The sequence below is a fragment of the Saccharomyces kudriavzevii genome (assembly GCF_947243775.1).
Source record: "Saccharomyces kudriavzevii IFO 1802 strain IFO1802 genome assembly, chromosome: 7".
Lineage (NCBI taxonomy): Eukaryota > Fungi > Ascomycota > Saccharomycetes > Saccharomycetales > Saccharomycetaceae > Saccharomyces > Saccharomyces kudriavzevii.
Window position 1 is genome coordinate 1 of NC_079278.1, and position 20,426 is coordinate 20,426.

A 20,426-nucleotide genomic window follows, 5' to 3' on the forward strand; every position below is an offset into this window, starting at 1 on the left:
CCCACACACCCACACACCACACACACCCACACCCACACCCACACACACACACACACACACACACACACCCACACACACCCACACACACACACCCACACACACTCTCTTCCAACCTCATTTCACTTTACCCGGCTTTCTAACCAAAATTAAAAAATGAAAATGATGATGATGAAAATTCTGTTCTTTAGCCCTATCATACTTTTACATAACCCTAAGTAGCCCTAGTAAACGTTTACATAGCCCTCATTTACTTCTCCTCCAAGCCCTATTCATCTTTACCCGGCCTTTCAGCCAAAACGCGAAACGAAAAAAAAAAAAGCCACTTGGCCAGCTCACCAGACGAAACTACTTCTATTTGGCCTTGTAGCCCTCCTCTCTCTGATGAAAACTGTTATTATCCATTGTTTCGGCTTACCTTCTCTGTCCCGTCATCATGTTCCCTGATAACCTAGCCTCCTGGCCACAGTCTTCCCACACACAGTCTTCCCACGACACAGTCTTCCCACGACACAGTCTTCCCACGACTTTGGACCGTAGCCATTGATTTGGCCAACACGAAGACTCTAGGCAACATGTTTGGAAGGATTGAGACTCAATATGGAGACGTTGCCTTGCTACTACTCAGAGGTACTTTGCTCTTCTCCAAGAGGTCATGGCTTTAATTTTTTTTTTTTCTTAATTCTGAGATTTGCTATGACTTTCTTATTCGCTTTTAGATCTTTGCTGAATAATATCATGTCATCAACGAATAGACATATTGTGACTTGACTATTTTTGAACACACACGACCATCCACGTACTTCGTCCATGCCACATTGCTTTATTAAGTATGATTTAATAGTTTCATACCAGTTTGCACCACTTTGTTTTAAACCATAAAGTGATTTCTTTAAACTTAGTAATTTATTATTCAATCCTAGATGTGGTGGAGGTCTTATGTATAATTCCTCTTTGATGTCGGCATACAAGTAAGCGGAGGATACGTCTAGTTGTGTGACATAGTAGTCATTATCTAATGCAAGTGACAAAGATGTCATCAGTGCATAATGATGTACAGTATTGGATTGCATGCCCGGATCATATGTATCGGGATGCTGTATGTCACCTCTTGCAACAAATCTAGCCTTATGTGTTCCGTCACGCTTCTTGTTGAATACAAGCACTGAGCTTATCATATTCTTGGAACCCATCGAGTTTCTATCATAATACTTGTCTGTTTCCCAAGCATTCATTTTTAATAGTTGGTTAACTTCTTTATGATATGCTTCAGTATATTTCTCCTTTTCTTCATTACTCTTATTATATGTGATTGCTTCATCATATCTTAAGGTCGTTCGGAATGGTTTGATTGACTTTACCGCCTTTACAGCTGCAATTAAATGAATACGTTTTTTTGACCTTGGTGGTTCTAGACTATGCATGCTCTTTTCTTACCTTTGGTATTTGTAAAGACATTAGAATCATCCATACCACCCAAACTGGAATTAGTTTGACGAGAGTGGATAGGTGGAGGTTCTTTCAAAGATTGACGAAGCTTAATAGATAAGGAGCGGTTAAGCGATTGATATCAGCATCAAAGGTAAGTGCATCATAATTGCATTGGTCCAATCTGGATTGTTCATCATGCCAAATAACGTAATCAGTAGTGTCTATTGTTTTCTTCAAAGATGGAACATAGATAATATAACCATATGAGTTTCGTAATGGATGTAAGGCGCAACCAGGAATACCACGAGGGCAAATTTTGAACCGGGACTGTGATTGTTGACTACAACAGTTTGACCGAATGGTAATAGAGTACTGATATCAAGTCCTGCTAAACCAGCATGTTGTCGTGGGTAATTCTTGTTTTTTGGCGAAATTAAAGAATTTCTGATAATGGTGGAGAATTCGACTGCTGAAAACCATAGACGATTTAATAAACCGCTGCACCGTAGATGTGTGCGACGGTCGTCTAATAAGGTACGGTTTGATCGTTCAGCAATACCATGTGCTCTGGAATCTGCTGTTGTTGTATAGCATGGAGTTATACCGCGTTCCATAAAGAAATTACGGAGGGTCTTGTTAGTGTACTCGGGTCCTCTGTCCATTTGTACGACTAAAACGTTGGCATTGAATTGATTGCCAATGAAGGCTATTATTTTTGTAAATACGTCTAAAATAGATTGCTCACGACGATCGAGTAATGGATAAACCCATTTGAATCTAGTCTTCTCATCAGTAAATGAGATAAAATAGGAAGGTGCACTCTTTGGCAGATGGTGAACAGGGCCAAATATATCGGTATGTAAGTACTGAAAGGGTTGATAAGATTCTTGTACTTTAGTCGTGATCCTTTGACATGTCTATGTTTAGTGCTTTTGCCAACTAAACAGTCTGGACATTGATAAGTAGTAGAATCAGACCAGTCTACATCCGATTCTCTCAAGTATGTGATCGAACTATTCTTGAGAGAATGTCTAATTGTTCTAGCGTTTGCATGCCCAAGCATTCGATGAATCAAAGCGTACGGATATTTATGTGTAGATTTGCTGGTGTTAACGTTATTAGCAGTTTGCCTCTGTAAGGTTGACGGAATTAAAAAGTCCTTGGAGAGCCAGTAAAAGTCTCCATGTTTAACAATAGGGCAAGGATAGTACCGTCGGATAGTTCTAAAGTATTTTTAGTGAGGTAAGCAGTGATATTTTGTTAGCCAGTTATGTTTCGAGTGTTTAGTGCGGTTATTGACGTCTGAACATTATTCTGAAAATTAAAGTGGAGATTACTAGTAGCGCTGATTGGCATCTCTTGCTTTTGCGCATCATGTAGACTTATCGAATCATTCGGTGATGCGGAGTGCAAGAATTGTGGTGACCGTTATTTGAAATGTTTCGGCGGGGATACTGCCGTTGTATTCAAGTTGAGCAAGTGTCATCTTGATTGTCGGTTTGTCAGAATTTCTGCATAATTGATTTTTAGAATCTTCTTTCACTGGTCTGATAATCTTGTCATCTTCGTAACACCGTATATGATAATCTTCTAGTTACGTGATTGAATGTATTAATAAGCTGTGTAGCGGTAATTGATGGATAGTTGACTATTGTTCTAACATTTCCCATACTCATGCCCTTAGTCATGCGATTCTCTTCCTTCATGCCCATACGGTCATACTTTCAGCACATCGAACCATGACGTATCCTTTTTACCTTCTGCCGCTTCCTCAGCCTAAACTACTCCAGATACCCTTCAACCAAGACTACAAACCTTACATCCTCTTGTGATCTACCATCTTGCTTACTCACTGCTACAAATCATTAATATTCTTGCGAAACTCTTACTCACTCACTACCTCTATTTTTTGTTTACTTTTTCTTGGTTGTCTTGTTAACCTTCCCCTTCGCAGTTGTCTCTCGCTACTACTGTGCAACCAACATTAAATCAAAACAGTGAAATTTAGAAAAAAACATATATTCTCCCAAAATTTTCTTATAATATACTACACAATACATAATCAGTGACAGCTATAACAACGTCCATCACTCTCCAACTTCTCTGCTGGAATCTCTACATAATAATATATCAATCTTACCGTCTGGAACATCATCGCTACCTAGCTCTTTGTGAACCGCTACCATCAGCATGTACAGTGGTACTCTCGTGTTATCTGCAGCGAGAACTTCAACGTTTGCCAAATCAAGCCAATGTGGTAATAACCACACCTCCGAAATCTGCTCCAAAAGATACTCCAGTCTCTGCCGGAAATATTTATTGTAGAACAGGCCTATTAGCATCGAGAGGAAGGCGTCCAATGCGGCAGTTTAGATGGGGTACCTCCCAGCGCAGTCTGATCTCGCAAGTGCATTCCTAAACTTAATTCATACCTGCTCCTCAGCCGTTGATGATGCCTGCCAAACTGCAGCTTGACGTACTGCGGACCCTGCAGTCCAGCGCTTGTCATGGAACGCAAACGCTGAAAAACTCCAAGTTTCTCGAGCGCCTCCACAACGACCGTAGCGTCTTTTGCCTCCCATTCTTCCTGGCACTTTTTCTCGTCCCAGTTCAAAAAGTACTGCAGCACCCCCGTCTTCGATTCGCGCAAGTTGCTCCATGCTTCAAAATACAACTCTTCGATTTGCCTTCCAGACATGCGGAAAACTCGGCTCCCTTGCTTGCCTCTTGTCGAATCCAATACACTAATTGTTTCCCTTCTTCTAGTAATAGCCAGGTACCAAGCATAATTTCTTTGTATCTGAGAGTAGATCTCTCTCTTCTTTACGCTAAAAAATTTCAAATATCCTACAGGGTCCCCATGATATGGCTCGATATTTTCCAAGTATTCCTTGTATTCCTCGTCATTTCGCAGCATTCTCTCCACAGCTAGTGCTTCCCAAGCTATACTCCGATACGATACTTTCTGGCGAGGCCAGCAGACGCAGAGCTCGAACATCTTTTGACAGCCCTTGCATAATCCGTATTGTGTGAACACTCCCTCTGGGCAGAAGTATATATCGATACCATAGAGGAAAAGATGTTTAATTTCGTCAGACCGAAATCCAAGAAACTCTAATACATTCGTATTCTCAGAAGTATTGGGAAACTGTGCTTTCAGTTTCTTTCTCTCTAGAAAAACCATTTGACTCCCTTTCCGCTTATATGGCTCTTTAATAATGTCAGTGACTGGATGGATTCTATTACTCTCAGCATTGCCGCCTGTATTGGCGTCCTCGTTGGCACTAGCATTGGCACTAGCGTTGGCACTAGCATTGGCACTAGCGTTGGCACTAGCGTTGGCACTAGCATTGGCGCTAGCATTGGCACTAGCGTTGGCACTAGCATTGGCACTAGCGTTGGCACTAGCATTGGCACTAGCGTTGGCACTAGGCACGCTAGCATTGGCACTAGCGTTGGCACTAGCGTTGGCACAGCATTCACTATCAGTATCAGCAGTGGTACCATCATGAATGCCCGCGTTGCTGTCCTCATCGCTGCTGCAATACTCTCTGTACCTGTCACTGCTATTTCTCTCCTGGGAACTAGACGGTAACGCGAGACTGTGGCCTCATTTTCAGCCAATCTGTCCATTCTTTCTATCAGTTCCACTGTGTCTGCCGACAGGTCTGTCCTGGAGCCACAGCATCCAACATGCTGGCCCTTTTTCCCTTTCTTTGATTCAAGTCCATAGAACTCGCGCACCTGTTCGGTTATACAGCCTTCCTTAATTGGTGATAATTCACCCCTCCGATTCCTTGCCGCCCAACTTTTTTCTAGATAATATATAACAGAGGCCTCCATCTCTTAGTCTTCCCATGCCTTGAATGAGCTCAATAATATTAAGTCTATTATCAAGCGTGATCACCATCATCAATTCCTTAATGTCAATTCCTTCAGTGACTAATTTCGTTCCGATGAGAACTCGCATGCTACCGTCAGTGACAAACTCCTCCGTGCGAGAGACACCTTTTCTGCAGCACCCAGCTTCCCGTGTATCCACACCACCCGGAAATACTCCCTCCAAGAGCAGGCCAATTCTTCCACTTGGTTGGTTGTGCTTGCAACTACAATGGCCTTCGACTCTGGTTCAACTTCGAACAGGGCTAAAAGAAGCTTCAGTGCTTCTTTGGGAGGTGATTCGACTTTCTTCCGGATTTTATGCACATGCCCTAAAGGCACCTCAGATTTCTCCTTAATCAGATTGAACATCTGTGTTGGATAGCTGGATAAACCTGCTGAATCTTCCGACCGTTTGAGCTCGTTGATGTCCATCGATTTTTTGTTCAGTCCCGTAAGCCCAATACGCTGCAACGCAGTATCGGCTACAGGCCTCAGGTGCTGTGCCGCTCAAAAAAGATTGCTTTCTCGAAAGCGTCAAATCGAGGTTAGCTATGCCCTCAAATTGCGACTGCCGGTAGACCTCCGTTTCGAAGTTGTGAAACTCATCTACAATGAGGTAAACCCAACTTTACATTGTTGGTCCTAAAGGTGCACTCAACAATATATCCCACGCAGCTATCCTGTCTGTGAACTTAGCGCTAGCAAGGTCATCGTAGATCCCCACGTATAAATCAGTAACGCCATAGTAACCTTCTTCAATAAAGTTTCTGACAGGGGCCACATTCAAGCAACCGCCTCGGCTCAACCTGATCATGCAATTAGCAAGCAACACTGTGTATGGTACAAACAGAAACGACACATATTTCACGTCGCCCTTAGACGCCAGTGCTATTAAGGGAGATGAAATAACTCCGTCTTACCATAGCCCGGGAGGCCTGTACTGCCACAGAGGGTGTGTCCGCCATGTATATTTCATAACATAAGCGCGACTGATGCAAGTCCCTGAATTCAAAGGAGCTGCCAAAGAGTTTCTGGCCTGCGACGAGGATATCGTTTGTGCTCTTGGGCTCTCGGGGCCTTTTTCGCGTTACTCTCAAAAATTTTTCGATGATCTGAACTCGCCTCACCTGCTACGTCTCCCGCATTCGCAGTACTGGAGGAACAATGGTAGTCGCTTTCAAGGCCTAACCATTGAATCCAGCGCTCAGAAGCTCGTTCCTGCAATAAAGTGGCGGTCGTTCCACTGACACTGGTTAACGAAAAGGAATCCACACCGTAGATCTTTCGCCCTGTTTGAACGGAATGATTGGCCATGAGTTCATTCGTCGCCGACTCGTACAAATCCGTTTCAAATCTGCTACCTACGCAGTGGCGCCCTAGGGCAATCAACCCCTGACGCATCTCCCGAAAATTCAGCTTCTGAGGTGCATTCTTCGGAAGTTCCATCATGTACTGCCGAAAAGTTGCATATTCAACGAGACAGCCCTTCGCGGTATTCAGAAACAAGTAGGAATACAAAACTATCCTCGAAGTATCTCGATTTGTTACTTGATCTGGATCCTCAAATCCCACGACATCCATCCAAGGATCATGTTTAAAGGCGTCATAACTGTTACCAAGCGCACATATTTGCATTTGCCTTAGCACAGTGACAAAATAAAACAAGTAATCTGAAGTGAGTCCGTCAAGTGTCTTTAGTCGAGGCTCCGATGAACCGTTCTTGTTATAATCAGTGTACAGTTGGATGCGTCTTGTTGTATCGTCGACGTATACGTTGCGCTGAGGACCGGCAAAAGCGAGTAGCTGAAGCTCTGGATAACGGTAAGGGTATCCCACGGCAAAATGGATCATCCACATAAGTGGCACCGTGAGCTCGTCAATTGCAACAGCCACTTTATTTTTCAGAGCCGCGGTCATTTTGTTAGCATCTCTTCTCAACTTTGGCAGCACAATTTCACGATATTTAACAGGTATCATTTGAAGAAAAGAATCGTTTTCCAGATACTCGTCAATTCCCCGCTTTGGCTCTCTGAACAAAACGTCTCGATTACGCAAAATGAGACTGGCAATATCAACCACTGTAGGCATATAAAAGCACTTGTTCAATTCGTCCCAAAGGCTGTCAAACTGAGCCTTGCATGCAAAGTAAAAGCCGCGGACATACTCGCGATTAAACAGTTTTCCACATACTGATATACCATCAGAAGAAGGTACCAAAGTTATTCTATAAGAGTCCTTCTGCGCGGTTTCCTGTGCTACTTCGTGGTACAGAATTTTGATCCATTTCCACATCGCAACGCCGTTGTTGTCATCAAATATATCTAAATCCTTTGCGGTGCAAGCACAAGAGGACACCAATAAAGCTTTCACGGCATCTAATGTTTTTCTGAGTCTTCGTGGAGTGTTCGGACTGCGCAACTTACATACTTTTAAGCCATGCTCGTCCACAGAGGGAATAATGGATTGTTCATTCGCAATAGATCGATCCTCTTCCTCTTCGTCACCAGCGCCACCACGGGGACCCGCCCCAAAATTAAGCGCACACGCTCGCAAGATAATATGCAAAATATCACCCAATCCGTCTTTCTTGTTCATCATATCGTTACATATCTGTGAAAAGTACTTTATCTCAGTGGGTTTACGTGGGCATAGATCACGCTTCAGCCGCCCTGTGTCGACTTTCTTACCGCCAGGTAAACTTGCTTGATATGCGGAAAAAATCGAAAGCTCATCTACGTGTAGTAACAAAAACATGTAGGGTGCCAAATTGTATCCATATTTCCTTATGGTGCTTTTCTGAAGACTCCTTACAATAGGCGCGCCAGAAACAAAGTTGGTGAAAGTACGCATCGTAGAGCTGTCGTTCGGCCTGGAACTCGCAGTTTCGTAACAACGTTCCAGGACACGAAAACTCAACTCACTATAGTATCCTCTGTTGAGGTAAAAAAGAGAAAGGGTATCGTAATCTTTCCTATTAAATTTCAAAGTATGTACTTGAAACAACGTGTAGACCATCAAGTTGATTTTCTTGGGAATGAGATACTTTGAAGGGATTGGTCCGCTCTGGAAATCTGGTTCGTCTTCAACAAACGTCAGAAACTTTTGTACATTTTTCTTGACCATGACGGCAATGACAATTTTTTCAAAAGATCTTTTCCTATCCATTGCATCAGTTCTGTATTTTACCACCTTGATTAGACTAGACTTTTCGTCTTCGTAGAATGATCGCACTTCCGTGCGGATCGATTCAAATAAAGTTATTGAGTGACAATGTACCAAGTCGTTTTTGTTATTGAGAGCCGACTCAAACTCCTCAAAGTTTACTTTTTCAAACTTACGCTTATCGGAAATTTCATTTTATTTTTGTAAGTTTCGAAATTAACAATAGTATGTTGATTGTTATGCTTTTTGACAAGAAATCCATCAATATAAGCAAAAGATTGTCCAGTTTCCACCTTATCATCATCTGAAAATGTATCTATTGAGAAGATGCAGAATTATGCAGCGAGCACCAAAGAAAATTCAGTTAGTAATGACTCCTTCAAGCACAACATAGAAAACAGAGGATGTCTGTTTCTCCCTGGGTATTGTCATTCATCGCTTGATTTCTGGCCTGCAAAAATAAACTGGTCAGTACGTACTTTCTTCTTCAATTTCCATGGTGCGCAGTATCTCAACCATCTGCTTAGTCGAGGAGAACCAGGATTCTGTTCATTGCTCAAGCCGCTTCATGGATATTCTCTTTGATACTTTAAACATGGACCTGTTGGTCGCTCCAAGAAATTACGCGCTCAGCCTGCAGCTTCTTCCGCTCTCGAAAAGACCAATATAATAAAAACTTATGAATTACATTTCCTTATTAGGTATATGGCCTTACGCTGCGAAGTAAGGTAGACCTTTTTGGCGCACTTATATATATAACGCGTCAGACAACCTTCTCCGAAAATTTCCCTTAACTTGCCCGACGCTCCACCTCGAAAAAAAAGAAAATATATTACCCTGCTTAATAAGAAAATACGTATCAAGTTACTTCCTTGGTGCAATATCCCACTATAAAAAAATTCCTTGACGCAAGATCTTCGGCCAAATTTTCCGTCCCAAAGTGCCTAAAGAGGAAATAATGACAGCTTTCGTACAAAGTTACTTCCACGGTGCAATATGTCCCTACGGCCTTGTCTAATACCATCCAGCGTGCAATAAGGTAACATATATATACACCCACACACACACACCCACACACACACCCACACCCACACCCACACCCACACCCACACCCACACCCACACACACCCACACCCACACACACCCACACACACCCACACCCACACACACACACACCACACCCACACCCACACACACACACACACACCCACACCCACACCCACACCCACACCCACACCCACACACACCACACACACACACACCCACACACACCCACACACACACACACACACACCCATCACTATTACACCATTAGCATCACCATCACTACCATCACTACCATCACTACCATCACCACCATAACCATACCACCATCACCATCACTATCATCACCACCATCATCATCACACCCACTTTCTCTGCTATTACCCTACCCACCACTCAAACGGACTGTAAGAACTCCCTCTAATGTTACCCTGAATATATAACACCCCACGCTTTCTCACCCCCACCACATGCTTTACCAGCACCATTCCATCACATCACTAAATACGGCCTTTACCTCAGCGGTTTATACCCTGGGTCATTTCAACACTAAACTCATTATATTTCACATTTATGTATCCATCTATATCTCATATCTGCATCCTGAATAGTATATCCCCAAGTTATCACCCTCTCACCTCTTCTGTAGCCCGAAATACAAACACGTGACCAATATAAGCCCTTATTATATAGTACTAAACCACCTCTCATCTATAACATCACTAAATACGGCACTGACCTCAGTGGTTTATACCCAGGCCATTCCCACATTAAACTCACTGTATTCCACATTTATCCATCTATATCTCATATCTGCATCCTGGATAGTATATCCCCAACTCACCACCTCCTCATCTCTTCTGTATCCCCTAATTACTAACTCCTTATTTTGATACTACCGCGTGGCACACCCAGCGGTTCATACCTAATGTCATTACACCAAACTCATACTATCTCACATTTAACACTTCATATGCCTTTCCTATGCCCTAAACAACATATACATGCACTCGTCATCTCCACACCTCCTCTATAATTACCAAACACTACACTCCATTACCTCCCATATATACAATAATCGTAAACAATAAACATACACCAATCACTTTACTCTAGACCATCACCATATCATACTTTATATCTCGCCTGACTAACTCGGCCATCCCTCATTGGATCATAATGTTATATTCAGCACAAACTCACACGGATGCTACAAAATACTGACATACCACACCCCATCAGTATATATGGCACTCACCTAAACAGTTTATACCCTGTTTTACTTATTAATCCTACCTATTTACGTCACATCTAACTATCCACAACTAATCACTTGTCCTTGTGGACCATACAACTGCACTCAGTACTTCAATACTCTAACACCTTGACTATACATCAGCTTCTGCATTACGCCATTGCTAACATGAACAACATACAATCACCATCGCATCACCACCATCACGTCACCCCCGTGCCCTCCACTCTCTAACATCATACTGCTCCCATCAGCATATCATTGCTAACATAGAATACACAATATCATCATCTCAATTTTCTGCCATTACAGTATTCTCAATATATTCTGAACATAAATACCAGCACATACGCATACGGATGCTACATAAATTAACATAGCCACTTTAACCCCTACTCAATTCCATTACTTATCATCATACTCTTTCTCTACAATTACTGCCTTTCCTCTTATATATCCTCCGCATGCTACTCACTCGTCACAGGAACATAAATAATTACCATATCAGTCCAAGTTCAAGGTTCCTGTACTTTCAATATCACCACTCCATGCGTTATACTATGATATAACTACATACGTACACGGACGCTATTGAATATACCACTACAACTTCCACTCCGCAACGGCCTGCCCTACAATATTCAATATGACCATAATCACACACGGAACATGAATATTACCATCATCCTGCCAACTGACACATTCTCTTACTTTCAATGCCACCTTAAAATAAACTACAATGTTTTCATATATCCATACGGAAGCTACTATATAATACCATTACTCTCATTTTCCCATAACTAATCTCTACATTTTATATTTTCTCACTATTTTCAACTTTTCATAAAATACTCACTTATCATCACTAATCATCACTAACCTTTACTAATCATTATTTCTCTTATAGGATCCAACTACTGCCCTTCTGTTGGAACAATAATCGACTATCCATCAATTACTAGTAAAGCTGGTTAATACATTCAATCACGTAACTAGAAGATTACCATATACGGTGTTAAGAAGATGACAAACATTATCAGACTAGTGAAATAAGATTTAGAACAGTTATCGAATTTAGTGGAAGCTGAAGTGCAAGGATTGATAATGCAATAGGATCAATGAATAACGACGCATAAAATGAAGGAAGAAATAAGAATAAGATTATGTAAAATTGTTGATTCCCCTTCGTGGATTCCTAAATCCATGAGGAGAACTTCTAGTATATTCTATATACATAACCTTACCAAAAATGGAATCCCAACAAATGTCACAAGATTTTACTAATCATTACCTTCATTAACCGTACTCCTCCATATCACCAACGTACATAGCACGGCACTTTCTTGAGAGATGTATTCCATTCTTATGCAATAATCCCCATCTGCTGCACCAGTATTCAATGGACGATAGTTGACAGTTGTTCCAGTCACATGTAAACTCCCGGATAAGGATCTATCTTTGAGACATTATTGGCACATTGCTTCTCGTTGATATTTTTAACATAAACCATTTTCCTTGTTAAATGGGGTAACGTAAAAAGTATGACTACTTCCTATTTAGTACTCGGATGACTTATACGATGGGTCATCAATACGCGGTCGTATAGGATAATATTATATAGAACGTATTGTACCTTCTAAATGGAGATGCAATGCTATATATGTTTTACATAGATACTATAAGAGGATATCCAATATATAGACTACATGATGTCACAAAGACTAGGCCGCAATTCCTTGCGTCAACAACTATCATGAGGAAAGCGTTATTTGTTGCTACACTAATCGTTAAATTGGTAGTCGCCACTCTGAATATTTTGGCTTTGAATATGGTCCGTTGCCTAAATAGATAAATAATTACTTTACTAGAATTTTACTATAATTCAAAGTTCGTCATGATGATCGTGGCCACCATAGCATTGTTTATTGTAGCAAGATCCTCTTTCGAAACACTCTTTTTGGGCCGCACGCTTAGATTCACACCATTCTTCGCAACACATATGATTATTGCTCTCAGAACACGGCTGACTCAATACATGAGTATCCCTTTCCATCACAATTTTGTGCAGAAAAATAACCAAGCCAACTACCACAATCACTGCAACCCCCCAGTGCGAACACGCATTTTTGAATTGAGGCAATCCTTTCCTCTTTTTTGTAAATCGTCGCTCATTTGTTCACGGACGGTAGGAAAATCAACGTCAAGAACGTTGATATTAGTGACATTTGTATCAAAAGCTATAGTAGTGCCATTATATTAAGTAATGATCATATTGACAAAAGAACCATTTGTGGGAGATAGGTCAGCAGATTCTAGAACAGGGTTAGCATGATCATAGATTTCAGTCACGTTGTTGTTTAGGGTCCCAGCACGAACGCAAGGTAATACTGTCGCCAACAAGCTCGTTGATGTCGTGGCCACGATTTTTAAACTCATTTTCATAATGTAAAAAGCAATCTCTTATTTTCTAGTGTTCTTTTTGTGATATGTAAAGTAAAGCAATATATCTTCTCTGCAAACTGTGAAGGATTTGAAAACTTTATGAACACAAAATCTGATAACTCTGTTTCACAATATACAAAGTCCAACACTGCTCTGTTAAATCAAGTTCACAGTACTTCATGTAAGGAGCTACTTAATATATATTGATAGTATCTGTCCAAATGCGACGAAACGAACAAGTTGAGATTATATAAAAACGTACTTTATTGGAATAGTTACCTAAATATTTGATTCAGTTTTTGTATCACTTTGCAAACTGTTGCACCAAATTTTGGCAAATACTGAGATTGCTTTCTGTTCCCAACGGAAAATGAACGAGCTCTACCTCTAAGTATGTTGCTTTTTGTTTGTGGTCCTCACAAGAAATTTTCGCGCAAGAAAGGCGGGGGGGGGGACCACCACCTTGAGATTGAAAGACGAACAGGTGTGCTACTACAGATGTGATGGCGGAGGAAAATTCGCACTTTTCTGTACAGAATTCATTGTAGTGGGTTCTAGAGAGATGCTAACAACTTTCAAGCCGAAAGATGTTTTGTGAAATAGTTTTCTTCCGTTATGATTACAAGAATCTGTGGCTGCAATTCCCGCATTTACAGATGCTTTAAGCAAGAAATGGGGAACACATTATTTAAATGGAGAGGTCACATTATTTACGCATGTGAGGAAGTCATGTATTATGATACAGTTAAGGTTTATTGGACTTCTCAGTTTGTTGAAAATTCGAAAAAATTCAAAACTTAGGAAGCTATATTGAATGTGCAAGTGGCCCCATATCATAATTATCATGTCTAGATTACGACCTTGCTACTTCCTCATATCGGTAGTAAGTAGTAAAAATATCACTCTGCGTAGGTTTCTAGATCACCTTATATCTGCCGAACCAAATATGTGGAAAAATATACAGTAAAGTTGCCGCCTTGAAAAATAAAGTCCAAAACTAGAGATGACCCTCGAAATAAGCGAAGCATAGAGCACTTTTGAGGTATAGTTTACTGCCACCAGCAGGATTTGGGTTTGAAAATCCCAAATCAAAAAGTAAAACGGATCGGCTAATGGTGTTCGCTGTCATTTAAAAGTTCATAATGGTCGGCCCCTATGTAATGTTTTCATGAACCTTCACGTGACACTACATTTTCCGTCATTGCCAATAATTACAACACAGCCAAGCAAAAAAAGTTGTGAAAATGGCTATAAATCTAATGGGGAAAAAATCTCTGCCGGTAACAAGGTATCAGGATCGTAGCGACCCATTCAAGGTTTTGGGCATGGTGACAATGATTTTGAAGACGATTTTGTTTATGAAGGTTTTTTTTTCAAGTGATGGGGTGTTAATAAGACGTGTATTTGCGAGTACATGCCTGCACTTACTCATTCCACTGGCTGCTGAGCTTGTCTACCGTAACACAGCGACAGGCGCGAGAGCACACGAGGAATTCAATATTAGTCTTCTGTGCCGACCATTACAACAGCATACCTTGAAAAGGATGTATATTTTAGAATGCGTACTTTTCCGCAACTATCATATTTCATCAGTGTTAAACAAGGCTGGAAATGGGAAAAAAACAAACGTCGGCTTTTATATTCATCCTGGCTTGTGTAAGTCGTTTTTGCAGTTTTTTTGGAGTATAATGCAGCGTTTAAGTTGTGATGAAAGGACACTTCTACTCTTAAAGTTTCTTCATTACATGAATATTAAAATACTTTTGCCTGCTCCATCCCTATTTTAACAATGAACAACATCCCATTCCTGAGGATAAATTGTATAGTTGATATTGGATAGTTTTCGACGTCAGCGTGATAATGATTTAGCTAAAGTTTCGAATTGAAATGTCCCTTGGTTTCTAATTATTTCATCTCAGATTCAGGTCATTTGAATATAATTTTACCATCAGCTACTGTTCATTCGTCAAAGAGTGATTTAGATAGCGTCGTTAGAGAACAACTAGCCATAAGTAACTAGTTTGATAGCCTCAAATTCATTCACCGTACAAATCGCAGGATTGCATCGTTGATATTAGGGGTCTTCTTCTCAAGGAACTACACATTTTGTTGCTTTGCGGGTCAGAGCTGGTTTTTTTAGTGATGCCTGAACGCGGGAATGATTCATGATGAGTTCAATGGGGAAAAAGATTCGGCATACAAGGGCTCTTCTTAGTTATATCTAATGCTATTGATCATCTAAGTGTCGTCCCTGTAGTAATAGTATTGTTCGAGAATGAATTGCATCTCTTAAAAAATACAACGTTATACACGTTACTTCTAGAAATCCTAAGGTAGACATCGAGAATATTCACTACATAATGTCACAGACGCCAGATCGCAATTCATGGTTTATTTATGCCTTTAACTCATAAATGCATATCACCCAAGAGCAAAACGCAAAACGTTATCGCCGCGCAAAGAGCAGATGCAGCCAAAACATATCTTTGATAATAATTGGTCACCGAAGGTTAGCAAGCTGGTAAGGCTCGACATTCAGTCCAGTTGAGATTGAGTGAGCACATTGACTGCTTTCCATTCTAAGAAGCTACTGCGCTACAACTATCAGGGATTACCTGCCAAAGCAAACAATGGATTGGACGAGACTCCTAAGTTTTCAATGGTAGAAGTAACATCATCTAAAGAGCGGAGACATTAAGGGATATTGTTGCCCAGTTAGATATTAGATTTATCGATATCGAGCCTTCTTCCTTTTGAAACAGGACCTGTATTCGGCGAAAATCACTAGGGGTACCATTCGAGTCGCCAAAGATGCTACTTCCGCGAATCTATCTTAATGTATCAATAATTTTAAGTCGCTGCTATCAAATTAGCCACCGAACTGCCTATGAGTATCATACCTAAAATACTATCAAATGATAATCTATAAGCATCAAATCCACTCTACTCGTAATTTCTCGTTTGGAGATTTTCCTTCAATTTTTGGATTTGTGGACCATACAACTCGATGTGATTCGCCCTTCAGCTCTTAAGATAGCTAGTGTTTCCCTTTCCAACGCTTTAGTGCTGACGTGAGATTTGATAGGAGAACTTTCAGTGCAATGAGGTGAGACACCCATACCCATTCGATAAGGTTATAAAGGTATTGATAGATATCTCATTTCTTCCATACTCTAAGTTGAAATGTTAAATCCTAACCCATTAAGATAGAATACAACTAGCATGAGTTACAACAAACCTACCCATTCCAAAAATTTAGCGTACGTTTTGTTTCTCCAGTTTCATTCTTGCTTTTAAGACAATTTACTAACGAAGGTGTTGTCTTCTCTATCTACAGATGCCAAAGCTGTCGAAAAAGGCGAAGAAAATGTGACCTAAATGTTCCCTGTTCTGGCTGTAAAAAAATTGGCATATCTTGTGTTCCAGTATACTTTGACCATAGAAAGATGAGCAGAAATAAGGGCTACCTAAAAGCCTTGGAGAATTATGTAGCCCAGCTAGAAAATTCACTGATTAGAATGAAGGAAACGAATAGCGAGGATAGCCGGCAAATTATACTAGACTCGCTCCCCCTAGGTAGTTTGCTAGACTTAAATGCCCCACAAGAAGATCAGACATCAGTGCCATCGATTGTGAACTCCGCAAAAGATCAAATCCCACAGTTTTATGATAATCTGGCCATCCCAGGTAATGCTGCACCTTCTGATGGTCCGTTGTCCGTTATAAAAACCCGTCTTGCTTCGGAAAATAATAAGAAATACTCAACTGTTCCAGAGGGTCGCAATACTCTATCCAGAAGCCCCTATATTATCTTGTCTCTTTCTTTATTCTTTAGATGGTTGTACCCAGGTCATTATTTTTTTGTCTACAGAGAAGCGCTTCTTTCCGCATTTTTTCAGGACAGAAATTCAAAGAGTTATTACTGTTCAGAGGAATTGATATACGCCGTTGCCGCCCTAGGTTCCAAGATAACTAATAAATCCGACGAGCTATATCTAAAATCTTTCAAATATTATAGTCTTTCAAGGGAGATAATTTTGAGAAAAATTTTCCAGGCCAAAGATTGTTCATTTGAAAAAGAGGGATCCTCTTCGCCGAAGTTGGCCCTGATTCAAAGTTTACTGTGTCTCGCATTCTATGATATAGGAAGAGGAGAGAACTCTTCGGCGTGGTATTTTTCAGGATTAGCGTTCAGAATTGTTCATGAGATTGGCTTACAGCTAAATCCTGCTGCTTTAAATGGTATCAGCGGTGAGGAATTGACGCAGATGGATATTGAAGTTCGAGTAAGAATTTATTGGGGCTGCTATTTGGTGGATCACTTTATTGCTGAATTATATGGTAGGTCAACTGTTTTAACATTGTCAAATTCTGCTATTCCAGAGACAGATGAGTTGCCAAATATTAAGGCAGGTTTTGAGGACTACATGTATTCTGATCCGGATAAACCCTTACTTGTGGCCGCTCCAATCAAATGCTTAATTTTGCTATCGAGAATTACTGAGTTATATAAAAATGAGAATACTCAACTGAAAACAACATCGGAGAGGATTGGCGCCCTTTCTGGGTTCAACATAGATTTACAGAAGTGGAGATCCAGCTTACCAAAGGAACTGACATGGTCAAATGAAACATTGGCCGAAGAAAAAGATTTCGATCCTACCATTTCTTTTGTATGGTACCATTACTACATGATACTACTTTCTTATAATAAGACCTTTATTTTGGATTCCAAGGAAAACACGTCAATTATTGAGGAGGCAATTCAAGATTTATTTTACCTACTGAGAGATTGGATAATCAAATATCATACATTTGAAAAATGTAGTATCCAGATGGTTACTACCGCTGTTTTAGCTCTGCAATGTATGAATAGTAAAAATATCAGTTGCATCTATTATAACGATTTTACAAACTTTTTGAAATCACCTACCATAAATTATGATTTTTTGTCCGAACTTTTTGAAAACGAAATCACTTCCGAATCGCTCTACCCACTTAGTCTTTCAGATGGTGCCAATTTCCTGGCAGATGAATTTCCCGATTTGTCGTTGTTGAGCGAAATGGATGCATTGATAAATAATCAAGTATATAAGCTATAATTTCTGCCTTAGAATTGAGGATAAAGAAAACAGTTAACCCAATATCTCTTTAAAACTTTTATTGAAAATGGACACACCTTGCATAATCTCTTCTTTAGAAATAGTGATAGGAGGTGCGATTCTAAAAACACCACCAAACGCCGGGACAGCTATCAAGTTTGCGGATAGTCCGAGTTCCAACATTTTATCGGCTAGCCTTCCAGCTAATTCGCCGTCGGCTTCTCTGGTCTCGGGCTTAATAATTTCAATACCAGTCATCAAACCTCGACCTCTGATGTCGCCAATTTGTTCATACTTGCCTTGTAATTTCTTCAATTCTGATCTGAATAGATCGCCCATTTTTGCAGAGTTCTCAACCAAATCGTCACGAATTACAATATCCAACACTTTCGCACCAACAGCACATGGCAGAGGATCGTTTACATGGGTAGTATAGAATAAAAAGCGCTCATCGTGTGCCTTGTCCGCTATCTTGTCGGATGTAACCACAGAAGATAATGGTAGACCATTTCCTAGGGTTTTGCTCAGCGACAAAATATCGGGAACGATGTCGTAGGCTTCAAACCCAAACATGGCTCCACATCTGCCGATTGCCGTTTGAGCTTCATCAACAATCAAAAGCATTCCTCTTTTCTTACAGTGCGCATGTAAGCTTTTCATATAACCATCTGGAAGAACAAGCATACCACCTGAACTCATGACTGGTTCTACAATAAGAGCGGCTAGAGAACCCACAGAAGCGACATCAATCAAACTAAATCCATAGTCCATCTCTGTTTCCCAATCATAAGTCCCATCTTTGTTTCGAAAAATGGATCTATATGCATTTGGGGCTGGCAAAACCAAATTACCTGGCATTGTAGGCCCGTGATTTTTACGGCCATCCTGATATGTTGTACTGCCCGATACACCCGTCATACCATGCCATGATAATGACAAACCGACAACTTCGAATTTTCCAGTGTACACTTTGGCTAACTTGATGGCTGCCTCATTTGCTTCGGAGCCGGTACTTAAAAACATAGCTCTATCTAGCCCTGCTGGAAGTAGGCCAGTGAGTTTCTCTGCTAATTCGAAAACAGGTGGAGATAGCATCCCACTGAAAAGATGATCTAAGTGATGCGCATGCTCGGAAATAGTTTCACAGATTTCAGGGTGTCCATGTCCTAGCAAAGTAGACATTTGACCAGAGGTGAAGTCAAGTATCTTTCTTTCCCCTGCATACACATAAGAGCCTTCGGCCCTTGTGATAATCATAGGAGCAAATTTCGCACCATAGCCAAGCAAATGTTTCGATTTTTCTTGCAAATCTTCTTGAGGATACTGTTCATAGGGGGCGGATGGTTTTGTCATGGTAAGCAGTTAAATTGTTGAGTTAATTCTTTGTGTCTGTTTTATTCAACTTTCATCCATCAATCTGAACTTAATTCTCTTCTCAACTTCGCTTTATATATATATATATGTCAGTCCATAGATACGGATTTTTTTGAGGAGGCCGTTGCACTGGACGTTTGGTTGCAATGATGCAATGGTTATTTAGAAATTGATCCTATCAGCAAATTTAGCCTTGCTCTGTGTAGCGCGTAATATTCGTGCGAACTTCTACATCCATCCAGGACGTCAGCCTTTGTTTGTGCGATGACGTCCGAAATTGGTCCTTGATAGCGGCGGACCAATGTGTCCGAGGGCGGGGATAACAAGTGCGCCTGCGCACATCACACTTCCGCAGATGAACAGGAGATTCAATGTCCTATCGCATAGTTTACAGTCGCCTGATGACACAATATCTCTCGGGTCGAAAGCTGGAGAGTATCATATATTAGCATTTTATTAGATCAGTTGTTGAAAATATGCAGAGATGAAGCAAAGAATTTGGCTTAAGGGGATATTGAACAGTTCAGACGATATCTTGTGGCTATGCAAAGATAATAATTTTTCGAGCGCTATCCATAAAGTTAAATTAATTTCGTAGTAGGAAGTAGTATTGCTTATCTTGTTGTCACTTGGCCTATCAAACTAGATGCCATAACCCTGTGTAGTACCAACTGAATATGTATGATCTTACAGCAGCGAATATTTCACACACATGTAAGTTATCGTGCTTATCAGCA

General features: G+C 40.7%; 5 protein-coding genes across 5 annotated transcripts; 1 reads left to right on the plus strand and 4 right to left on the minus strand.

The window, feature by feature from the left end:
• Positions 1–650: 650 nt before the first annotated feature.
• On the minus strand, positions 651–1,421 carry SKDI07G0010 (uncharacterized protein; the record flags this gene model as incomplete). The annotated part of the gene is made up of 1 exon (XM_056227744.1): positions 651–1,421. The coding sequence occupies one exon, from the start codon at positions 1,419–1,421 to the stop codon at positions 651–653; it is 771 nt and encodes a 256-aa protein (XP_056087535.1).
• A 240-nt stretch (positions 1,422–1,661) lies between these two features.
• On the minus strand, positions 1,662–2,090 carry SKDI07G0020 (uncharacterized protein; the record flags this gene model as incomplete). The annotated part of the gene is made up of 1 exon (XM_056227745.1): positions 1,662–2,090. The coding sequence occupies one exon, from the start codon at positions 2,088–2,090 to the stop codon at positions 1,662–1,664; it is 429 nt and encodes a 142-aa protein (XP_056087536.1).
• Positions 2,091–6,318: 4,228 nt separating this feature from the next.
• SKDI07G0030 (uncharacterized protein) lies at positions 6,319–8,475 on the minus strand (the record flags this gene model as incomplete). Its single annotated transcript, XM_056227746.1, has 1 exon — positions 6,319–8,475. The coding sequence occupies one exon, from the start codon at positions 8,473–8,475 to the stop codon at positions 6,319–6,321; it is 2,157 nt and encodes a 718-aa protein (XP_056087537.1).
• Positions 8,476–16,659: 8,184 nt separating this feature from the next.
• SKDI07G0040 (uncharacterized protein) lies at positions 16,660–18,315 on the plus strand (the record flags this gene model as incomplete). Its single annotated transcript, XM_056227747.1, has 1 exon — positions 16,660–18,315. One exon carries the CDS (start codon positions 16,660–16,662, stop codon positions 18,313–18,315), a length of 1,656 nt encoding a protein of 551 aa, XP_056087538.1.
• A 33-nt stretch (positions 18,316–18,348) lies between these two features.
• On the minus strand, positions 18,349–19,668 carry SKDI07G0050 (aspartate aminotransferase family protein; the record flags this gene model as incomplete). The annotated part of the gene is made up of 1 exon (XM_056227749.1): positions 18,349–19,668. The coding sequence occupies one exon, from the start codon at positions 19,666–19,668 to the stop codon at positions 18,349–18,351; it is 1,320 nt and encodes a 439-aa protein (XP_056087539.1).
• Between the last annotated feature and the right edge of the window lie 758 nt (positions 19,669–20,426).